Raw genomic sequence first — 24,066 nt, forward strand, 5'->3', positions numbered from 1 at the left:
ATTACAACCAATCCCTCAGAAATACAAGCAATTATCAGGGAATACTATGAAAAATTATATGCCAACAAACTGGACAACCTGGAAGAAATGGACAAATTCCTAAACACCCACATACTTCCAAAACTCAACCAGGAGGAAATAGAAAGTTTGAACAGACCCATAACCAGCGAAGAAATTGGATCAGTTATCAAAAATCTCCCAATAAATAAGAGTCCAGGACCAGATGGCTTCCCAGGGGAGTTCTACCAGACGTTTAAAGCAGAGATAATACCTATCCTTCTCAAGCTATTCCAAGAAATAGAAAGGGAAGGAAAACTTCCAGACTCATTCTATGAAGCCAGTATTACTTTGATTCCTAAACCAGACAGAGACCCAGTAAAAAAAGAGAACTACAGGCCAATATCCCTGATGAATATGGATGCAAAAAGTCTCAATAAGATACTAGCAAATCGAATTGAACAGTATATAAAAAGAATTATTCACCATGATCAAGTGGGATTCATTCCTGGGATGCAGGGCTGGTTCAACATTCACAAATCAATCAACGTGATACATCACATTAATAAAAGAAAACCATATGATCCTGTCAGTCGATGCAGAAAAAGCATTTGACAAAATTCAGCATCCTTTCTTTTTTTAAAATTTTTTTTAACTTTTATTTATTTTTGAGACAGAGAGAGACAGAGCATGAACTGGGGAGGAGCAGAGAGAGAGGGAGACACAGAATCTGAAACAGGCTCCAGGCTCTGAGCTGTCAGCACAGAGCCCGATGCGGGGCTCGAACTCACGGACCGTGAGATCATGATCTGAGCCGAAGTCGGATGACCAACCGACCGAGCCACCCAGGCGCCCCTCAGCATCCTTTCTTAATAAAAACCCTCGAGAAAGTCGGGATAGAAGGAACATAGCTAAACATCATAAAAGCCATTTATGAAAAGTCCACAGCTAACATCATCCTCAATGGGGAAAAACTGAGAGCTTTTCCCGTTAGATCAGGAACACAACAGGGATGTCCACTCTCACTGCTGTTGTTTAACATAGTGTTGGAAGTTCTAGCATCAGCAATCAGACAACAAAAGGAAATCAAAGGCATCAAAATTGGCAAAGATGAAATTAAGCTTTCACTTTTTGCAGATGACATTATATTATACATGGAAAATCCAATAGACTCCACCAAAAGTCTGCTAGAACTGATACATGAATTCAGCAAAGTCGCAGGATACAAAATCAATGTACAGAAATCAGTTGCATTCTTATACACTAATAATGAAGCAACAGAAAGACAAATAAAGAAACGGATCCCATTCACAATTGCACCAAGAAGCATAAAATACTTAGAGATAAATCTAACCAAAGATGTAAAAGATCTGTATGCTGAAAAGTATAGAAAGCTTATGAAGGAAATTGAAGAAGATACAAAGAAATGGAAAAACATTCTGTGCTCATGGGTTGGAAGAATAAATATTGTCAAAATGTCAATACTACCCAAAGCTATCTACACATTCAAAATTGCACCAGCATTCTTCTCGAAACTAGAACAAGCAATCCTAAAATTCATATGGAACCACAAAAGGCCCCGAATAGCCAAAGTAATTTTGAAGAAGGCCAAAGCAGGAGGCATCACAATCCCAGACTTTAGCCTCTACTACAAAGCTGTCATCATCAAGACAGCATGGTATTGGCACAAAAACAGACACATAGACCAATGGAATAAAATAGAAACCCCAGAACTAGACCCACAAACGTATGGCCAACTCATCTTTGACAAAGCAGGAAAGAACATCCAATGGAAAAAAGACAGTCTCTTTAACAAATGGTGCTGGGAGAACTGGACAGCAACATGCAGAAGATTGAAACTAGACCACTTTCTCACACCATTCACAAAAATAAACTCAAAATGGATAAAGGACCTGAATGTGAGACAGGAAACCATCAAAACCTTAGAGGAGAAAGCAGGAAATGACCTCTCTGACCTCAGCCGTAGCAATCTCTTACTCGACACATCCCCAAAGGCGAGGGAATTAAAAGCAAAAATGAACTCTTGGGACCTCATGAAGATAAAAAGCTTCTGCACAGCAACGGAAACAATCAACAAAACTAAAAGGCAACCAACGGAATGGGAAAAGATATTTGCAAATGACATATCGGACAAAGGGCTAGTATCCAAAATCTATAAAGAGCTCACCAAACTCCACACCTGAAAAACAAATAATCCAGTGAGGAAATGGGCAGAAAACATGAATAGACACTTCTCTACAGAAGACATCCAGATGGCCAACAGGCACATGAAAAGATGTTCAACGTTGCTCCTCATCATGGAAATACAAATCAAAACCACACTCAGATATCACCTCATGCCAGTCAGAGTGGCCAAAATGAACAAATCAGGAGACTATAGATGCTGGAGAGGATGTGGAGAAACGGGAACCCTCTTGCACTGTTGGTGGGAATGCAAACTGGTGCAGCCACTCTGGAAAACAGTGTGGAGGTTCCTCAGAAAATTAAAAATAGACCTACCCTATGACCCAGCAGTAGCATTGCTAGGGATTTACCCAAGTGATACAGGAGTACTGATGTATAGGGGCACTTGTACCCAATGTTTATAGTAGCACTCTCAACAATAGCCAAATTATGGAAAGACCCTAAATGTCCATTAACTGATGAATGGATAAAGAAATTGTGGTTTATATACACAATGAAATACTACATGGTAATGAGAAAGAATGAAATATGGCCCTTTGTAGCAACGTGGATGGAACTGGAGAGTGTGATGCTAAGTGAAATAAGCCATACAGAGAAAGACAGATACCATATGTTTTCACTCTTATGTGGATCCTGAGAAACTTAACAGAAACCCATGGGGGAGGGGAAGGTAAAAAAAAAAGAGGTTAGAGTGGGAGAGAGCCAAAGCATAAGAGACTTTTAAAAACTGAGAACAAACTGAGGGTTGATGGGGGGTGGGAGGGGTGGGAGGGTGGGTGATGGGTATTGAAGAGGGCATCTTTTGGGATGAGCACTGAGTGTTGTATGGAAACCAATTTGACAATAAATTTCATATCTTGAAAAAAAAATTCACTTAATTACATTTGGCTAAGGGTTTCATGGAGTCTATAGTGAAGTGGGAATGAAAGTTGGTATTAGTCTCATTGTGTATTTATTGTAATCTTTGTGCATGATTAGATATACTACTTGGTATATTCCATATACCACTGAATTCCTAAAGAAAAATGTGCTGTATATATACAACATCTCCATATATTATTGCAGAGAGGCACTGGATTTAGTGGGTCCCATCTAGCAATTCTAGTTTCTATGGTAGACACAGAAAAGCAGTACTGTTTACAGAATCCTAGACCTAGTTGTCTTTTTTTTTTGTCTAGGTGTGCCACATAAATATTTGTACTTCAAGTACTCGTGTTTTAGTCTTTGAGCAAGGGTGGTCCTTTTCTTGTGAAAAAGTTTACAGTTTTCAGATCTTCAAGCAGCAGGGAGTTGGAGGTTTTCAAAGAATCAAACTGCAGTTAAAGTCAATATTCAAAAAAAGATCTAGAAAGAAATCATTCATTTTGAAATTCAATACCTTTTGAAGGATATGAGTTTGTATTTTTTTTAAAACCTCGTGGAACAGAAAAATAATTAACTCTTTGGAGGGTATGAAACCAGTGTGCCAAGAGAATAAAAATATTACCACTTTGCAATTTTTTCTAGCAAGTTTCTTTGGACTTACTAATATTACAGTGAATTGGATGTCAAAGAGAGCCACCTTGAAGAAGTACAGAATTAATTTTATGGATTGCATTTTAACTTTTCAAATTCCAATTTATAATTTCCTATTACCTGATTTAGTTTGGTCACCGACCTAGGACCTGTGGGTCTTTTTAAATTAAGGAAATATATTGAACCCAATACTATCCAGAATGGGACAGGGACTAGATTCTCTCCCTACACAGCCATCTCCCTTACAAGTGTTGGGATTACTGTCTTCTTCAAAGTCACTGCAATGTTAGCAGGAACAAATACATGAATTACTTTCTCTAATTTTCTTATTTGTGAATGCCAGGAGATAACAATCAAATGTGAAACTTAGGCATTGATTTTCCAAATCTGAAGAGTTAGCCTTGAACTATTTTTTGTTGTTTACGAATTAGTCTGCTATGTTAATTGGAAGTTTTCTGCCTTAATGCTTTGAAGTTTATTTTTGGATTCATGTCTCATGCACTCAGACATGCACAACCAAAGGTAAGATTTGTAATTTAATTAGATGGCATCTTATTGATTTTCCTAGGATTAGCTTAATTAGTCAAGTGTGTCCACCTCTAATATTAACATGCCAGGCAGATAGATCTTTTCAAGGAGATTCTATCTGGCTGATTTAATACATGAACTATCTAACAGGCTGTATATATAGCGTTCCAAGTTAGAACACTAAGGCAGAATTTGACATAAAACCATAAAAAAACATTTAGTGTTGAAAACAGAAATTCTTCTGTGAAACAAACATGATATGAAACTTTCCCCCCAAGATTTCATTATAAAAAATTTCAAATAAACAGAAGAATCATAAGAATTTTACAGTGAGCACCCACTTTTTATAGTGAACACCTAGATTCTGCTATGAACATTTTATTCTACCTGCTTTGTCACATATCCTTCCACTTTTTCATTCAGGAATCCATCTTACTTTTTGGATGCATTTCAAAGTAATTTGCCAACCATAGACACTTCCTTCTAAATACTGTGCTTTAGAATATATATGTTAACCAGAGTTTGATATTTATGTAGAGTTATTTTAAAATTTTTAAAATACAATACATCTTAAGTATATTATTTGATGAATTTTGACAAATGTATGCACTTGTGTAACCCAAACACCGATCAAGACCTAGAACATGCTACCTCTCCAGAAAGCTCCCTCATTCCTTTTCCCAGAGGTAACCACTCTTCTAATGTTTTCTACCAGAGATGAAGTTTTGCCTGTTTTAGAATTTCACACAAATGAAATCACATCACATGTACACTTTTCTGTAAGATGTCTTTCACTCAGAATAATGATTTTGAAATTTATTCATGTTGTGTGTATCAATAGTCTATGCTTTTTAATTGCTGAGTATTATGCATTGCATGAACATAGCACAGTTTGTTTATTCTCCTGTGTATGAACACCTAGGCTGTCCCAAGTTTTTGGTTGTTATGAATAAACATTCTTGAATGCACTTATATGAGTTTTTAATAGACATATATTTTTATTTATTTTGGGTAACTATTTATGTTTGAATTTTTGTTTGTAAGGTATATATTTTTTCCACGTTTTTATTTAAACTCCAGTTAGTTAACATACTGTGTAACATTAATTTCAGTGTAGAATCTAGTAATTCATCACTTACATACAACATGTAAGGTGTACGTTGAATTGTAAAAGAAATCGTCAAATCTTTTCCCAAAGTGGTTGCCATTTTGCGTTCCCTTCAACAATGTATGAGGGTTTCATTTGCTTCACGTTCTTAACCTAACACTTGGTATTTACAGTCTTTTTATTTTTGCTATTGTGGTGGATGTGTAGTGGGACATGTGACTTTTTTTTTTTAAAGTAGGTTTCACGCCCAGCACAAGCCTAGTGTGGGGCCTGAACTGATGACCTTGAGATCAAGACTTGAGCTGAGATCAAGAGTCTGACACTTAACTGACTGAGCCACCCAGGCACCCTGGGTAAATGCAATTTTTAACAGGATCTAATTTAATACTTTATGTGTGGATTTTCTTAACTGCTGCTATCCATCTTAGTCCCAAATTTCTGTAAATTTATCACTGGAGGCACTGAGTATGAGGGAACATGTTCACATTAGAAGGTAAGTTCCAAAAAGACAGCTATTTATGGACTTAGCACAATAAGAGTTTAATAATATTTGTTGAATGATATGAAAGAATAAGTGAATGGTTATGCACACCTAGACTTATTGAAATAAAAACATGGGAAGACTACATCTGTGAGCACATCTGTGAAATCTCCTTCCAGACTCCTCCCTGTCATGCTGCCAGCTGCCTTTCCTCTCCTTTCTGGTCCACTAAACTCGTTGCTGTTCTGGTATGTTTCTGTTACATCCAAAGGGTGTGTAGTGTCTAGTGTGAAGACTTTTCTTCTTTCTTTTCTCTTCTTTTCTTTTTTCTTTTCCCTCCCCTCCCCCCTCCCCTCCCTCCTTCCCTCTTTCCCTCCCTTCCTTCCTTCCTTCCTTCCTTCCTTCCTTCCTTCCTTCTCTGCCGGTGTCTGAACTGAAGTATAGGAGATCCTGAATAATTACCTTCATCTATCTCAGTCTCATCATCTTTATGTGTAGAATGAAGGGTGGTAAGTTGTCCTAAATTTCCCTAGCACTATGGTATAGTAAATTCATTCCTTCCTTACCCTGTCGAAAATCATGATTCCCATGACAGCTTTGCATGGTTTCTACTCTTGCATCTGAAGGTATATATTTTAAGGATTGGGGCTAGGCATTTAAGACATTTGTGGACACTCGGAAATTTATGCCAGTAAATGACTAAACTGTGGTATACATGGACAAAGGACAAAGGTACATTGGGGATATTTCTGTGTTCCAAATAACCTTAACTACTTATGTTTTCTTTTTGAGCTAAGCCTTTTCCTTCTTTGTCAAATTTCACAGTTGACTGAAGGATGCCATCTATTCAATATGAATGAAAATGACTCCTTGTCTTCTATTGAAATGAACAGACATTATTATTCTGGTAAGGATTAATGGAATAGAATTAAACTTGACTATTATTTTAATTGTTCACAATGTTCTACTTATGATCCACAATTTGCTGCCTAATTCTAATGAGGGCAAAGGCTATGAGTCCAGTGGCCTCATAAACAACCTTCACTTTATAGGTCATCAGAAACTATCACAAGGGTTAAGTAAGAAATGCTTTGGGCTTACAAAGCCAAGAGTATTATGAAGAGATAGAAGGGGTATAGTAGTGGATGGTGATGTTTAAAAACTTTGAGGAAAATGTAAGTATGTTAATAACTACCATATGCAATCTTACAATATATAAACATGCAGCAGCATTTATATATTATAAATACATATAAAACATATACAAAATACATGTGCCCCTGACAGCTGGTAATAGGATTATTAGAGCTTAGTTTTGAGTAAGAACCCTTCAATGAGCAGAGCAGAGCCTATGAAGTAATTCTTATCTTGATAATCAGAGAATGTGGGCTGTATGATACCAATGCTGTGAAATGTAGTGAAAATTGCCTATTGGCAAGAAAACTACCACTTTTTGTAATTTTCCATGAATGATTAAAAAGAATGGGTGGTTTCTAATTCTTGGGTGCAAAGAGCTATTTTTATCTGTTAAATTAAGCTTGTTTTAAAAAGCTTCTGCACAGGGTGAAGGAAACAATCAACAAAACTAAAAGGCAATCTTTGGAACAGGAAGAGATATTTGCAAATGACATCTCTGATAAAGGGTTAGTATCCAAAACCTATAAAGAACTTATAAAACTCAACACCCAAAACCCAAAAAAATCCAGTGAAGAAATGGGTAGAAGACATGAACAGACACTTTTCCAAAAGAAGACATCCAGATGGCTAACAGACACATGAAAAGATGCTCAACACCACTCATCATCAGGGAAATACAAATCAAAACCACAATGAGATGCCACCTCACACCTGTCAGGATGGCTAGAATTAACAACTCAGGAAACAACAGATGTTGGCAAGGATGTGGAGAAAGGAGACCCCTTTTGCACTGTTGGTGGGAATGCAAATTGGTTCAGCCACACTGGAAAACAGTATGGAAGTTCCTCAAAAATTTAAAAATAGAACTACCCTACGACTGAGCAATTGCACTACTAGGTATTTATACAAAAGGATACAAAAGTGCTGATTTGAAGGGGCACATGCACTCTGATGTTTATATAGCAGCATTATCAATGATAGCCAAAAATATGGAAAGAGTGCAAATGTCCATTGACTGATGGATAAAGAAGTTGTGACTGATGAATGGATAAAGATGTAATATATATATATATATATATATATATATATATATATATATATGTATAATGTAATATTATTCTGCCATGAAAAAGAATGAAATCTTGCCATTTGCAGTGAAGTGGATGGAGCTGGAGTGTATTATGCTAAACAAAATTAGTTAGTCAGAGAAAGACCAATACCATATGATTTCACTCATGTGGAATTTAAGAAACAAAATAGATGAACATTAGGGGAAAGAAAAAAAGAGGGAGGCAAACCATAAAAGAGACTCTTAACTATAGAGAAAAAACTGAGGGTTGCTGGAAGGGAGGTGGGTGGGGGGAAGGGTTAAATGAGTGATGGGTATTAAGGAAGGCATTTGTTGTGATGAGCACTGAATGTTGTATATAAGTGATTAATCACTAAATTCTACTCCTGAAACCAATGTTACATTATATGTTAAGTAACTAGAATTTAAGTAAAACTAGAAGCATAAAAAAAATCGAGCTTGTTAAGTGGGTTCTCAAATCTTTTATATCTTTACTTATTGTTTTGGTTGCTTGGTCAATAAATAGTTGTGTGTTGATATCGCACACTTTGATGGCACATTTGCCAATTTCTCTTCCTTCTATTAATTTTTGCTCTATGACTTTCTTTGATTTATTGTATTTTATTAGCATATACACATTTAGAATTGGGATATACTGATGGTGAATTGAAATTTATACCATTTTATGGTAATCTTTTTATATACAATAATTAAAAAAATTTTTTTTAACATTTATTTATTTTTTGAGAGACAGAGACAGAGCATGAGTGGATAGGGGACAGAGAGAGAGGGAGTCACAGATTCCGAAGCAGGCTCCAGGCTCTGAGCGGTCAGCACAGAGCCTGACACGGGGCTCAAACTCACAAACCGCAAGATCATGACCTTGAGCCAAAGTCGGACTCTTAACCGACTGAGCCACCCAGGTGCCCCTAGAATAATTTTTGTTTTAAAGTCTATTCTGACTAATATTAATTGGCAATCTCTTTAAGTTAGTGAATTTAGTCCATATTAATTTATTGTGCTTTACCGACTGAGCCACCCAGGTGCCCCTAGAATAATTTTTGTTTTAAAGTCTATTCTGACTATTATTAATTGGCAATCTCTTTAAGTTAGTGAATTTAGTCCATATTAATTTATTGTGCTTATTGGTATATTTTAAGTTGTTTCTACTATCTTATTTTGTGTTGTTTTGCCTTTCTGCTTTTCTATTTTCTATATTTCTCCCCAGAACTTCCTTACTTTGTTTTTGCCTTTTTTTTTTTTTTTTGGACTTGTTGAAATTTTTTTTTTTTAGTTTTTTCATTCCTTTATTTCCCCCTTCTACTGAGTAAAAAGTTATGTTCTTTATTTCTGTCCCACAGTGGCTATCTCACCATTCTGCTCCAAGTTATTAGACACATTTATTTTTTAGACTTTGGAGACTCTTTTTACTTTGTAGAGAATTCAATAATTATTGAAAACTACTTTATTGTAATTTATTTAGAAATGTATATTATAACAAGTAATTTTATGACAAAAATTATAAATAATATATTTTGTCTTTTAGAGAAGAGGTGCTTTGGATATCTGGTCTGCACTAGAGTGGGAATTATAATTCTAAAATATTAGCAAACATTAGCTTAAATTTCTTATGGGTTGAAGCTGGTTTCTTTTTTCTTGTTATAACACAGATCTGGTCATTACCTCTTTTTGCTTACTTCCTTTCTTCTTCCCTGCCTTCTTTAAGTACTTAACATATAGTAAGTGTTTTAATATACTTAACAGTGTTCTAGGCCTGGGAACAAGATATAGTCTCTAGAAATGCTGCAAAGAGACATCCAGGTGTGAAAAGAGAATTAGTTCCACTTTTTCTGGAAGGCATTTTGATGCATCTCTATTATCTTGCTGATTTGATAAGAAGCGTTATCAGACTGAGGCTGCTAATAATGTTAGATTACACACTCACTTTTAGGCATTATTTAATACAGTTGGTGCCTTACTCATTTTTCTATACAAATTCATCATTTATATTAAACTAAATATATACTTAATCCACATTCTAAAGGAAATTACTTGTAGATTTGGTTATAAACTTTCCAGGAATAGATATTCTGTGTGTGTGTGTGTGTGTGTGTGTGTGTGTGTGTGTGTGTGTGATATGTTTTTCCCAGTCAGTGAGCCTTCTGACTTTAAATTTCTAACATCAGTTCTGGTTAAAAGTTCAAAAAAATGTTGTTTTAATCCCTCACACATATTCCGCTCACTCTAGGTAGTGTGTAATTTTGTGAAGTATCTTCACTCCTATAATTGCTTTCTTTCCCAAGGCTGCTGTGAGTTGCTCTTCAAAGTCATGCTGGGACCTGCCCTTTTCCATTAAGGACATTGCCTTATAATATGCTCAATGTCACTTCATTGGAGCAGAAAGTTAGGGGAGTCTACTTTATGCCAGGTTCTTGTATCTACCAAAAGGAAATCTCACTATTAAATAACCTAGTTGCCATTCCTGAGTCCTGATTCTACTGCCCTAAATTTTTCAAATGATCTCTTTTATTCCTGTGATACTTGCACATCTAATTGTCAAGTTTAATTTATGGTCCTTGTTACTCTGTAAGTATTTAATTGAGTTAGTTGTTAGAGCTGACTCATAAACCCATAAAACCCTTCAGTGGTAAACTAATTAGCTACCTCACCTGACCTCCAAATAATTAACATTGTTCATTACTAACAATCAGCACTGGAGTTATTAAAAGTTATCTTATCACTCAGTTGTCTAAAGCAGAGGCTTTCAAACTTTTCTGATCATAATCCAGAGCAAGAAATGCATTTCCCAGGTCAACCCAGGATGCGCGCACACACACACACACACACACACACACACACACACACACCTACTAGGTATGACAGACTGATATTTTCTATTTTATTCTCCTCTGCTTTATTTTCTTTCACTTAGAAACATACTGCCTATTAATGGATTGTGACTTACAGTTTCAAAAACACTAGCTTAAGGAAACATGTACACTGAAACAGAAAGTTAAGAATCCATGTTTCCTTCAAATTAAAACTTACTTGTTTCCTTCACCATCATACACCCATTTAGTACTTCCAATTCCTTCATAGTCTGAAGCCCAGTAATAAATACAGGCATTAATGTGCAGAGTAAACAGCAAGTATCCAGTTGTTCGAATGACTCTGCCAAGGAGAATAAATGCAAAGAGACGCTCATGTTGTTTCTGGAATACAGCCTATTTTAACATTTTCTTTTTCTTAAAGTCTCCACTGAATCTCCTTGCTTTAAATTTGTGAACTGTTAACTCTCGTTAGTACAGTATAAAATGATGGTGTCATTGCATGTTTTCTAACTGCAATGTCTTGACTGGGACTGACAGAGTGTAAAAAAAAAAAACACCCTTCCTCTCTTTTCACAGATGGTATGAATCAACTCCCTGAAAGACATGCCTCGAGGGTCACCTCTCCACTTTGAGTCCCATAAAATACGCCACACTGATTTAACTGGATATCTCTGAAAAGCTCGTGGGACTTTACGCTACGATTAATAGTGACTAGAAGTCTTCTGTGCAAGTGAAGTTCAGGACAGCAAATGAATGAAATTCAGATTAAAATGAATTGTCATGTTGGGGTGCCTGGGTGGCCCAGTCGGTTAAGTGTCCAGCTTCTGCTCAGGTCATGATCTCAGGGTTCATGGGTTTGAGCCCCACGTGGGGCTCTGTGCTGACAGCTCAGAGCTCTGAGCTTGGAGCCTGCTTCAGATTCTGTCTCCCTCTCTCTCTGCCCCTCCCTGCTCACACTCTGTCTGTCTTTCTCTCTCTCTGTCTCTCAAAAATAAACATTTAAAAAAGATGAATTGTCATGAGAAAGATGCAGAATCAATTTGTGAAGGAACACATTTATCTGTACTTGTTATGACTGAAGCAGGTAATACATTCTATTTTTAATCCTATATTTGTATAAAATCTAATATGATTTTCATGCTTTTATCTCACTTCAAAATATTCAAGTCTGTTTTAGAACATAACCGTATATTTTATATAACCAAAAATTTGAGATTATTCTGTTTCTTTCACAGGGATATCATATTCTTTCCAAATGCTGCTAAACTGTTGTGCCATTGCTTTCTCTGCCACCCCTGGAAGTATACTGAGTCATACTTTACCTGTAGATATATGCCTTGTCCATTATAGACTCTAGGTGATGATTAAACTCGAAAAATGAAGTGTACTATGTAGAAAACGAACAAAAGAAATCCCAAAGTGTGTTAGTCTTAAATACATATATTTAAATCAAACTATGTAAAATAAATTTTATTTGTTACTTAAAATAATTCCATTCATAAGTCTTCAAAACAAACAAACAAACAAACAAACAAACAACAAGGGTCTATTTACTTGTATCTTCCTCTGGTCAGTACATTTTAGAATGGTGCAAATTCCCAGTGCTTCTTGCTTTATTTTATTTCTACTCTCTAGTTACAGTCTTGTTTGTAATATCTTTGAAAATCAAGCTTAAAAACATTTCTTTCCCTTTTCTTTTTAAAGCATCTAACAGAACTCTATTTTACAATAATTAAAATCACACTCACCCTAAGACACAACTAAAATAGGCAAAGTATAATATAATATATTGAAGTCATAAATAGGTGTTAAGTCCAGTTGCTTAACACTAGCATTATTTTTAAGCAAGTTGCATTAAATGAGCATTTACTTCAACAAAATTTAAAGTCCTGTAATAGTAGCATTGGTTAGCTATTCTTGACATTGTTCAAAGAGGTACAGTGAGTTTACATGCATGTAATCCAGAGTTGCTATTTCCCTCAAGGTCTCTTCCTGCTTACATCATCTTCTATCTCAACTCATACACCCTACATGAACTCCTCTTTCATTACTATATGCAGTATAAGGCAAGAGGAAGAGCATGAAATCCACAGCCAAACTCCAATCTCACCTCTGCCATTTACCAACTATGCAACATTGGAAAAGTCACTAAATATTTCTGTATCTTGGTTTCCTCATCTGTAAAATGGGAACAGTAAGACAACATATCTCCCGAAGCAGTTGCATCCATACAAGAGTTAGTGTATTTAATTATTTAATTATTAATTTAAGACTCACAGAATCTTACAGATATAAGGGACTATTGAATATTACTTAGTTCACGGTTTATTTAGTTCAAAATTGATCCGATGTAAATATGACTGCAATAGAACATTTAAAATTACAAAACAGATACAATAGGAATCACTGTTTACCTAGAAATACACACAAATGACTTGCTTTTCCAGAATCCTTAGTAGGAAAAATCCCTCATTCGGTTGAGATAATTTCAATTTGTGGTAACTTGTTTATTGTGCTCTTAATAGAAATTTGCACAAAGGTGTTTTTAAGTTTAGCTTAAGTGTTCACTGTAGAGAAAATTTATATTTTTTTTTTTTTTTTTTTTTAAATTTTTTTTTTTTTCAAAGTTTTTTTTTAATTTATTTTTGGGACAGAGAGAGACAGAGCATGAACGGGGGAGGGGCAGAGAGAGAGGGAGACACAGAATCGGAATCAGGCTCCAGGCTCCGAGCCATCAGCCCAGAGCCTGACGCGGGGCTCGAACTCACGGACCGTGAGATCGTGACCTGGCTGAAGTCGGACGCTTAACCGACTGCGCCACCCAGGCGCCCCGAGAAAATTTATATTTTTAATTTGTATTCTCATATATAATTTGGAGACTGAGAAATGAAATTTTTCCTAGGGAATTGTGCATTAAAATGACACACTTATTTGTGAAATGACTAGACTATTGGGCTATGAAAACAAGATCAATGTTGACTTTCAGGGTATTCTATATTTAAAAAGCCTATTGAATATAGAGAGTCTTTGGACACCTCAGAGATACAGAGATGAGGTGTAAAGAGTTGGCTTTTTTGAAGTTTTTATTATAATGCCAGACAAACTCCCAAATCCATAGGAACCTGAGTCTTCCTGGAAAGTTGGTTATCTCTGAGCAGGAATCTCTGGCAACTTTCATGTGTGATTAGACATTTGATGAAGGATGGCCTGCCTGCTAAGTTGCTTGGGAAGTTGTTTTGCTCCAATCTAGACCCACATTCCAAGGTGAAACCAGAAATCTCTAGAGTTGTCTTAAATGTGTTAAAATATAAAGGAAAGTCCCTTTCAACTTGAAAAAAATTATGGGTGGGGTGCCTGCGTGGCTCAATCGGTTAAGCATCTGACTTGGCTAAGGTCATGATCTCTTAGTTTGTGAGTTAAGCCCTGCATTGGGTTCTGTGCTGACAGCTCAGGGCCTGGAGCCTGCTTCAGATTCTGGGTCTTCCTCTCTCTCTGCCCCTCCCTGTCTCTCTCTCTCTCTCTCTCTCTCAAAAATAAATAAACATTGAAAAAAATAAAAAAAAAAACCCAAAAATTATGGGCATGGAAGGAAAGCCCTTTCAGGTTGAAGTTTATTTGCCAATGTGATTACAGTAAAAAATTTGGAGTCAAAAACATGTGATAGAATCTACATTTTTTTATCCTGCTAATCCTCATCTCTAAAATGAAGTTATTTGAGGAATAAATGGTGTCACGAATATTAAGTTTAACAAAGTTTGCAGCCCCAAGCATGTATTCAACAAAGAGCAGCTGCTTTTTTTTTTTTTTTTTTTTTTTTTGCTGCTATTGCTGCTGTTGTCAGGCTCCACCATGTCCCCAGGTTATGCTGTATTGTCTTCCCAAGATGTGAGAGAGATAACCACTTAAAATTTATAAAATCTTTGGTGTTCCTTTTATAAAGGTTGTTTTTGGGAATACATTATTGTTGCTATTTTAAAGGTTTACGTGAAATTTCACGTCCTGACTCTCCTCAGATTTGTTTTAGGTGCCTGATGAAGCTGAGTTATAAAATGTTTATATCTTAGAATCTTTTTGAATAAGTAATGCATTCCCACAGTTTAAAAACAATAGGAAACATATGCCTTTCAAAGTCTTGCTCCCATTCCTGTCTCTATTCATTCTAATTTTCCCTCCTGCCTTCCATCCCCACCCCAGCTAACCATTTTTATTAAATTCATTTGGTAGTTTTTCACTGTTTATATAAATACAAAGAAATGGAATATTTTCCTCTTTCTGTTATAGAAAAGTTAGTAATGTTCTATAAACTATTCCGTAACTAGCTTTTAAAAAAATTATTCTTAAGGTCTTCCTGTATAAGTTCATACAAAACTTTCTTTTTATTTATTTATTTCTGGTGTTACAAAGTTTTCTATTATATAGGTGTCCTACAACGTATTTAACTAGTTCCCTGTTGGTGGATATTTGAGTTATATCTAAATATGTACACAATTCTGTTATGCAAAAAGCATTTGCAGTTTTCTTCTAGAATTACAGAGGAGTAACATAACTTAAAGGTAATCTAATCTATCATTTTACTGCCTGTGTTCCTGGTATTGTGACCATCTAATGAAAAAGGACAAATGGGAAAGAATATAATTATGAAAGATTCGTTTGTAGTTATAGTTGTATGTAGAAGTACAAAGGCATTCCTATCTTAGATTATAAAAATACCTCTTGTGAGACATAGAATAATCAAAAACAACTTCCATTAGTAGAAACAATGATGTTTTTCCTTCATTCAGTTTTAAAATTCATAGCATTGATAAAGGCAGAAAAATGGACAGTTTGGGAAAAATTAAAAATATACTTTTAGGACATTTTAAATCATTTCAAGATTATAAAAAGAAATTAAATATAGTTATCTTACCTTTAATATCCTATTTGCCCTAAATATTGGATTAAACCCAAAGAAGACGTAGAAAACATCAAATGGCATTATTGATGCAACATCCAGCTGTTGGAAAGACATATTCACAATCATTGTATTTATGTGCTTTTTTGGACATGGATTGATTTATATCAATATGTAAGAGCTGACTGGGTACCATGAATTATTTGTTGTTTAATACAAAACTGCCTTCAGTTAAGTATGCCCGGTGTCACTGAAAGGTATATTAGCACCATGAAAATAACAACACTATTTTGTAGTCTACTTCCAATGTTTTTCATTTCCACTTTGAGGCATCTGAGCTCTCCTTAGGCTCTGAATTTTCTGTAATTTCTGTTGAGCTGTCACATATACTTCAGAGATGGCATGGTTGCTAATGTTAAAATACATTTTAATAGTGTTTTAAACATGGGGCTTTTGGACTGAAAGTCATCAATTCTTGATTTTATTAGAAACCATTGCACATTAAACGCAGTTGTATATTTTTATGTTTCAGCCAATACTCCAGTATTCAGGCCTGATTATACTGTTGGTGGTTCTTCCAGATACCTCAGTTCTCTCTACTTCTCTCTCTTCGGGATGGTATTGCTAACAATAAACTGCTATGAAATCTATCTCTTAGACACTGTGCAGGCTGAGATAGAGGAAAGGAACCAGTCCCATTTACAATTAATCAGTAACTCCAATAGGAGTTGAAAGTATTAAAAGTATTATTATAGCTCAAAAAATATATATATTAAAATCTGTCATGTATTTAATTATTCTCGTCTTCTATTATCCTGGCAGTTGCAAAATGGCAACATCACTTGCATACTTTCCTGATTGCAATGATAACAATAAGAAATTCTTTTAGTAAGATATATTCATTTTCATTAATTTTTATACAGTTTTGAAAAATAGAGTAATTTAAAAAACATTTAATTTATTTAAAACATTTAAGAGCAGTTAAGGGCTTTTTGTAAGGCATATGAAATGGAAAGTTGAGGTAATTAATTGCATACCAGAATTTCACAATAACTTAGTGTTACTAAAGAGAAATGAAACTTTTAGTTTAAATTAATCAGACTGGCTATTACAAACAAATTCTTTACAGATAGTATTGGTTTATAAATTACATCATATCCTCAAACCTCATTAATTTTACCCTACAGATATTGAGCCTTGTAACAAGTTGAGACGAATACAGAACAGCTATTAAAATAATGTCATATAAGTATAAAAGCAGGAGCATAGAATTGTTAACTTGTCTAGTGTTATTGCAGCACTCATGTTTTTTGGCTCAAATCATAATAATCTTTTTAAATTCTTTAAAATAAATTTATTAGAACTAATATGTCAGAATTACGGTCTTTTTACTTGCTGTCTATCCAATTGCTCAACTGCCCACTTTAATTCTCTATGTAGTCATTAGCTGTGTTTGATATTAACATGCTAGTGTTAGATAAAGATGATTTATTTCTCATTGAATTGTAGAAAATTGAATAGAGTAAGAATTGACCAATACTGAACTCTGTACAAGGCACCTTACAAAACATGTTGGGATTGAAATAGGAGTAAACTATTGTTTCTGTCCACAAGAAATTAACAATCTAATAGTGGAATAATGAATCACAAAAATAACTAGACAAGCAGGATGTGCTAAAAGAATTCAAAATGAGTGACCACAATTGAATAAATGTAAAATTTTACATTTGTAAACCCACATTAAATGTATGAGTTAATTTGCCTTTATTCAAATTCAAGATAGTGATTAAGAGTTTAGAATAAGTTTTGTGACACTTAAAAAGAATATACATCCTCTTGTGGAGTTCATCAAAGTAGCATAGATTATGAATATGTCTAAGTATGTGGCAATTTTTTACAAAGAAAATTAGTTGGAGATAAAAACAAATTGAAAGAGATTTTAATCACCATAGACTGCCAATGGGGACAATAGGGTTCCTAAACCCAGATTTGTATTTTTATACAAAATTCGAGGCCACAGAAGTGTTCTTGAAACGGGAGGTTGGACTTACACAAGTTAGGTAAGCTTGGATATCTCCCAAATCTATATTTCTCAAAGGTAGGAGGGACAAATAAAAGATAACAAAGTATTTGGGTGTAAATAATCATGAGTGAAAAAACATACAATTATATTGTTATTTGAGGAAAGAGGGTGCCATATTATATAAATAATTGCTTCTTTTCTATTTTATTTATATGAACAACAAAGAAATAGGAGTAGAACAATTTGATAGACTTTTACAACATGGTATGTGAATTGGAGGCTAGCATTCTATATGAATAAGACAAAGTACAGTATAACCTTGGTTTGTGAGCACAATTCATTCCGGAAACACGCTTGCAATCCCAAGCACTTGTATATCAAAGCGAATTTCAAGAACCATTGGCTCAGTTGTGATCATGTGACATTTGGATCATGTACTACTCATATTGCAAGATACTGCCCGTTTATCAAGTTAAAATTTATTAGAAATGTTTGCTCATCTTGCAGAACACTCACAGAACAAGTTACTCATGATCCAAAGTTTTACTGTACACTCCATACTTCTTTACTGATATTTTATTCAGAATTTAAATGTGAGCACTAACATTGTGTTGTGCTTGATAAAGATGCATATAAAGAACAAAGCAAAAGCAAAAATACTTCTTCCTTACAAGGAAGTATACCATGTAATTATTGAGAAGCAAAAACTTCAGGTTTGCCTTTGCTTAATAGAACTTCATCTGTATAAACTTTGTTACAAAAGCTACAATTCAAAAAGAAGCAGATTTTGAAAAAAGAAATTTGTAGATGGGACTTAAAATCAAAATGGCAATGGATAACTTGCACAATTTTGAAATTGTAAGCCACCTACCTGAAATTTTGTAGAACTCCTGTAGTGTGTCTTTAACTCATTTGAATCCACCTGAAATGTGATATTTTGAATTAATTTTACCAAATTTCATCAATTATTTTTCTCACTGTGATAAATATATATACCTATTTCTCTTTCCTGGTTCCTTGTAACTTCAGCCCATAAATATGCTCTATCCTCTCATCTCTTAAAACAGAATAAAAATCTTCTTTGGTGTTTGTTTTGTTTTTGCTATTGATCTATTATTTGTCACACTCAAGCTTCTAAAGAAGTTGCCTACATTGCTTTATTTTGCATCCTTCCCTCAAATTTCCTCCTTGATCCATGGCAATTTGGTGACAATTTGACTTGCTCTCATTTTTCTCATCCCATTAAGACGACCAATATGAATGCCACCAACAACGTCCTAATGATCACACCAAGGGAATCCTTGTATTCTTCTATGGCATTCACCATGTTTTGAAATCACACATATTTCTTGGCTCATTTATTTAAAATCAGTGTATTCCATTAAATGATAATCTATCTTAGGACAGGGTTGACTTTGTTTAGCAACTGTATATAGTTAGTGACTAGAATATACTAGGAATCCAATAAATACTTATTGAGTGGATAAACAGATCAAGGAATGAAGAGATGACTAAAAAATTTGATATTTGTCTTTGAAACTTTTTCTTTCCAAAGAATCTGTAATGCCATTTTTCATTTACGTCTTCAGTTCTAACTATTTGGTGACTTTTTTTTCCCTTTAATTCCAGGGCTAGCCATTTAAACGGCAACATTCCCCAGGACTTAGCTCTCTTCTCCCCCTCTTTATACTTGCTTCCTAGAAAACTTCACCCACTTAAATGGTTTCAAATATACCCATGTACATTGATGCTAACAAAGATCTACTGCCATCTAATATCACTTTCTGGAGATATTGACCCACACAAACAACTGCCTATTGTCTTCTTCACTTAGCAATTCTGCTTATCTCAAATTTAATTTATATCAGACCTGAATTCATCATGATTCTCCATTCCCCTCAAGCCTAATCATCCTCCCACCTCCTCCTCTTGAGTATCCTATGAGCATCCTCATCTATATTGGTCAGTGATCCTAGACCACTCATTTTCCCTCAGTCCTCATCCAACCAGAAACCAATTCTATGATTCTTCTTCCTACACTTTTCTGATGTCCATTCTCTTCTTTTGGCATGGGTCTCTTTGCTATAGTCTTGTTCCCCTTGATCCATTCTATAATTGCAGCTAGATGATCTCAGTAAATCAGATTACTTAACAATCACCATTTATGTGAAATCCTCTGTTTCTACATGACTTAAAAACAAACAAACAAACTCCCTTTCATAGTCTATAAGTCTCTACTTTGTCTCACTCACCTCCTGCAGCATCCCATATCCACTTTATTCAGCAGTTCCTCAGATGCATCAGTTTCTCACTTTTGTGACTTTGCCTATGCTATTCTCAGAGCTTGGAACTTATCTTTTTTCCCTTTTTTGTGGGATGGAGATGTGCAGATAATGGAAATTCATTCATCAAGATTTGGACCAGGTGTCCTCTCCTTCACATGGTTTTCTCTGTACCTCATAACCCCTAGGGCTCACCTCTGTCATGACTCACATTACAAAACCTTACCATTTTCCTTTTGTGTGTCTGTCCTTCATAGGGTGAGTTACTTAAGGGGGTCCATATCTTTGTCTTCTTTTTCCAGTTTCTAATGCAACATTTAGCACATAGTAGGTGCCCAATAAATATATGATAAGCGATAGATGAAGAAGCATTTGTCACTCTTCAGATCTAAAAGAATTAATGCTAATACTGGATTTATACTCTTATATTTTAGTTATAGGTAGGGAGGAATTGTCTATGTATTACTAATGATCTGACCAAAGTATTGTAATTTGGACACATGGAAGCAGTGTCTTCTAACAGTTATCATCCAGACTGTCCAAGCTCAGAAGTTTTAAACTACTGCCAAGCAATGCTAAATACTGGTTAGCCAACTCACCAATTCCTGTTCCCCTCACATTTTTTGGCTATAATTTTTACCCATGCACATATACTGTATCTTACAGAAATATATTAGAAAAAATATAAGACATGCTCATCTAATGATTTTACTGTGAAACACAATGACTTATTTAGCCACTGGTAAGACCTAGACAGTAGTTTAAGTTGAATCATGTACTGAGCTTGAGTAAAATCAGTCAGCTCTTTCAAAGCTCATCTGGGACTGACAGATAAATTTAAGTGCTATGAGGATAAAATACCACCCTCTCCTCCAACCTTGGAAGAATGATTTTAGCACTTTTATCCCTTTACTTTTAGGCTTGTTTATGATCCTATAATTGAATAAATGTAAATGAAACTAAAACTTGTTATAGTAGAGGAAATGTCATCTAGTGATTCTAAAATTTTCTTTGGAGCACTAAATAAATTAGGTATTATTAGTTGTATGAGGATCTGCATGCTTACTGCTAACAATTAGGCACTTATTTAAAAAATGTTGCCCTATTTAATTCTCTTTCTCTCTTTTAAGCCTTGTCATTATGCCGGCAACATTTTTTTCAGGGGAGGCTTACTTTATGAAGGATAGATATGCTGACTGCACCTAAATCCTCTTCCAACAGATAGTTTGTGAAGAAGCTTTACCCAGGTATGATTATATTTACTTCTTCTGAAAAATAATTCATAGAAACTCCATAATTTCATATAGAACAGATAGAAATGTTTCAAAAAATAGTAATATCATCTGAAACAACTACAATGCAGATTAAATAATTATTCAAGGAAAGAAGATTCTTGAACCAAGTTTGCCATTCATTCACTCCTTCAAACATTTCTTGGATATACTCTCTGAATTCCTAAAATAGGCAAATGAATTGAATACTGTCCTTATCTCAAGAAACTTATTACCAGGTAAGAAAGAGAGCTACATATAAAAATAGGAGACAATAAGGGAAGTTAAATGTGTGGATATTCATTCATTTGATTCATTCAACAACTTACTGTATATCTTTTAGACTCCAGAGTCTGGCCTCAGTGTACACATTGTCTTATTCTTCACAATAGGTTTATGAGGTGGGTATTATAATTCCCATTTTATGGATGAAAGGTAAATGCATTTTCTTTAAATAATGCTATTACTAAATTTCAGAGATGGAATTTGACCCTGGTCTGTTTGTTTCTACTATATCATAATTAACCCAATTTTTACTTAACAATTAAATAACAGAATTATGAATAAAGTGTACAGAGCTCAGAGAAGGGAGTGATTAATTTTCTTTAGGTCAGTTTATAAAGAGTAACTGAGAAGATGAAGTGCCAAAAGTGGTTGACAATAATGGCAGGCCTGATTGGCATTGTCACTAGATGGCGCTGAGCATTTCCATGGATTGTTGTGATTGGTAGGTTTAGCATTGTTGTGTGTATGAGAGTCTCCTATCTCAGTAATCCTCATTGCCATTTCCAGCTCTATTTCTGCAGTCTATAAAGGAAAGTAACAGCAAGACAGTTGGTCTTTGATACAAAATTTTGTTCTCTATTTGAATAGCACAATTTTCAGAATAAAGATATTCAAATAAATGCTGTGAAAAACTTGTAAACCCTTCCAATTCCCTATATTGTGGCCTTTAGCATTTCAATCTGTTCGTTACCTACTTTTCAAGGCCTTGGGGAACTAATATTCCCATTCTCCAGCCTTGAAATACCTGGAAACTGTAAGTATTTAATAAATGTTTGTTGAATGAATGAATGAGTGAATGAATAATTTGTCTCTGTACACCAAAGGTAGCAGAGATAGCTAAATGTAGTTAGATCTTTAGTTTGGGTTCTCAACTTGCATAGTCTTCTTACCAAAATGTAATCAAGTTTCAAAGGCTAACACTACCTATCCTAAATTAAAGAAACCATTAAACTTCTTTTGAACAAACAAAGCAATTAGTTCCTGCTCTGTATTTGTAGTTTGTGATAATGCATTTTAAATAGAGTCCGTTGAGTGTGTTTTTATTGGTTATTTTTCTTGTTTTTAACACTCCATTGTGTGTAAAGCCCTTTTAGAAAATTGAAAATAAGTCTCCCCTTACTGATTTTGTCATTTTCCATTTGTCAAACATTGATTTTCTCCCCCCTTGTGCATCTAATGGAGGTTGAAATTAGCACTCTTTTTTTGTGTGTTGTTTACTTCTTATTTGTACACCATCATCATCATTCATCAAACTGCCAGTGAGCTCTGGGGATAGTGCTGGTGAGCTGACTAGTGCTCTGAAGTCCACACAAGGAATATTTTGAATAGATTTTTGTTACAGCCTTAGCTCTTGCCTTCAGAATTTCTTTCTATGAAAACTTTCATATAATAGGAGGATTTCTTCAGCAAATAAAATTTTTTTCTAAAATAAAACAACAATAACCAAAATTACTCCTTTTAGCTTTTTGATAATTTAAGATTGTTTGGAGATTCAAAAGAAAATATTTGGGAGATGAAGGAACCCACCTGTATTCTTTAAAAATATGTTTCAACCACGGTGCCATATATTCCACTGGTCTGCTCTTCCTACTGTGACAGATCCACTGGAGGATCTGTTCTGTGCCGCCCTGACAGAGATTGTGACATGGACACCAGTTGGAAAGGAGGCATCCTTCTAGTTAGTTGAGGAAGGGGCTGGAGAGTAGAGGCTTTAAGATTTGGGTATGTGCTTGTGAAAACATATTCTTCTGTTTCTGTCTTAGACTGACAGGATTGCTTATGAAATTCCCTCAAAACTGAGGATAAATCTAGGAGAAGATAATTTCTCCTAAGGGTAAGAATGCTAGTTTCTGAGGTAAGCCACTGCATTTGATGATGAGAACTGGGATGTGATGAGTCTGGAAAGTGGAAGAGTGAAAAGAATATAAGCCAGTAGATGCCATATTAATTTAAAAAAAATCACAAAACAACTGGTGTGTTTTTTGTGCTTGTGATTTGTACCTGTCTGCAGGCTGTGTGGTTTCCTACTTACAGTCTGGCTCTTTTGATGAAGAACTTGATGGCTTATTGTTATAGTACTATCTAATAGCACATTCTGCAATGGTGGGAATATTCTGTGTTCTCAGATATGGTAGCCTCTAGCCAAATGAAAATTGGGCACTGAAAATATGGATAGTGTGGCTAGGAAACGTGAATTTGTAATGTTATTTAATCTTAATTAATTTAAATTGAAATTTGAACAGACACATCTGGCTAGTGGCCACTATATTGGACATTGCAGTGAATCTATACTGATTTAAAGGGTCATGACAGCTTTTCTCTTCTTTTTAAGTTAGGTTTTCCCAAAGTGTCAAGGCCTAACACTTTAGATTTGTTTTTTGTACTATGTACAGGTGCTGTGCTCAGTGCTGACTATACAGTTATAAAAACAGGATACAGTCTG

The 24,066-nt window shown here is 34.9% G+C and overlaps 1 protein-coding gene across 1 annotated transcript in view; it reads right to left on the minus strand.

The window, feature by feature from the left end:
- The window catches only part of CNGB3 (cyclic nucleotide gated channel subunit beta 3), a 158,610-nt gene that overhangs the window by 65,807 nt on the left and 68,737 nt on the right, over positions 1-24,066 (minus strand). The window contains exons 7-10 of the mRNA XM_060611518.3: positions 18,657-18,707; positions 15,778-15,864; positions 12,194-12,258; positions 11,089-11,211 (exon numbers count right to left, since the gene is read on the minus strand). Coding sequence (XP_060467501.3) covers positions 11,089-11,211; positions 12,194-12,258; positions 15,778-15,864; positions 18,657-18,707 — 326 coding nt within the window. The remainder of the gene's footprint in view (positions 1-11,088; positions 11,212-12,193; positions 12,259-15,777; positions 15,865-18,656; positions 18,708-24,066) is intronic.

This window comes from Panthera onca, chromosome F2 (assembly GCF_046562875.1).
Source record: "Panthera onca isolate mPanOnc1 chromosome F2, mPanOnc1 haplotype 2, whole genome shotgun sequence".
Taxonomy (NCBI): domain Eukaryota; kingdom Metazoa; phylum Chordata; class Mammalia; order Carnivora; family Felidae; genus Panthera; species Panthera onca.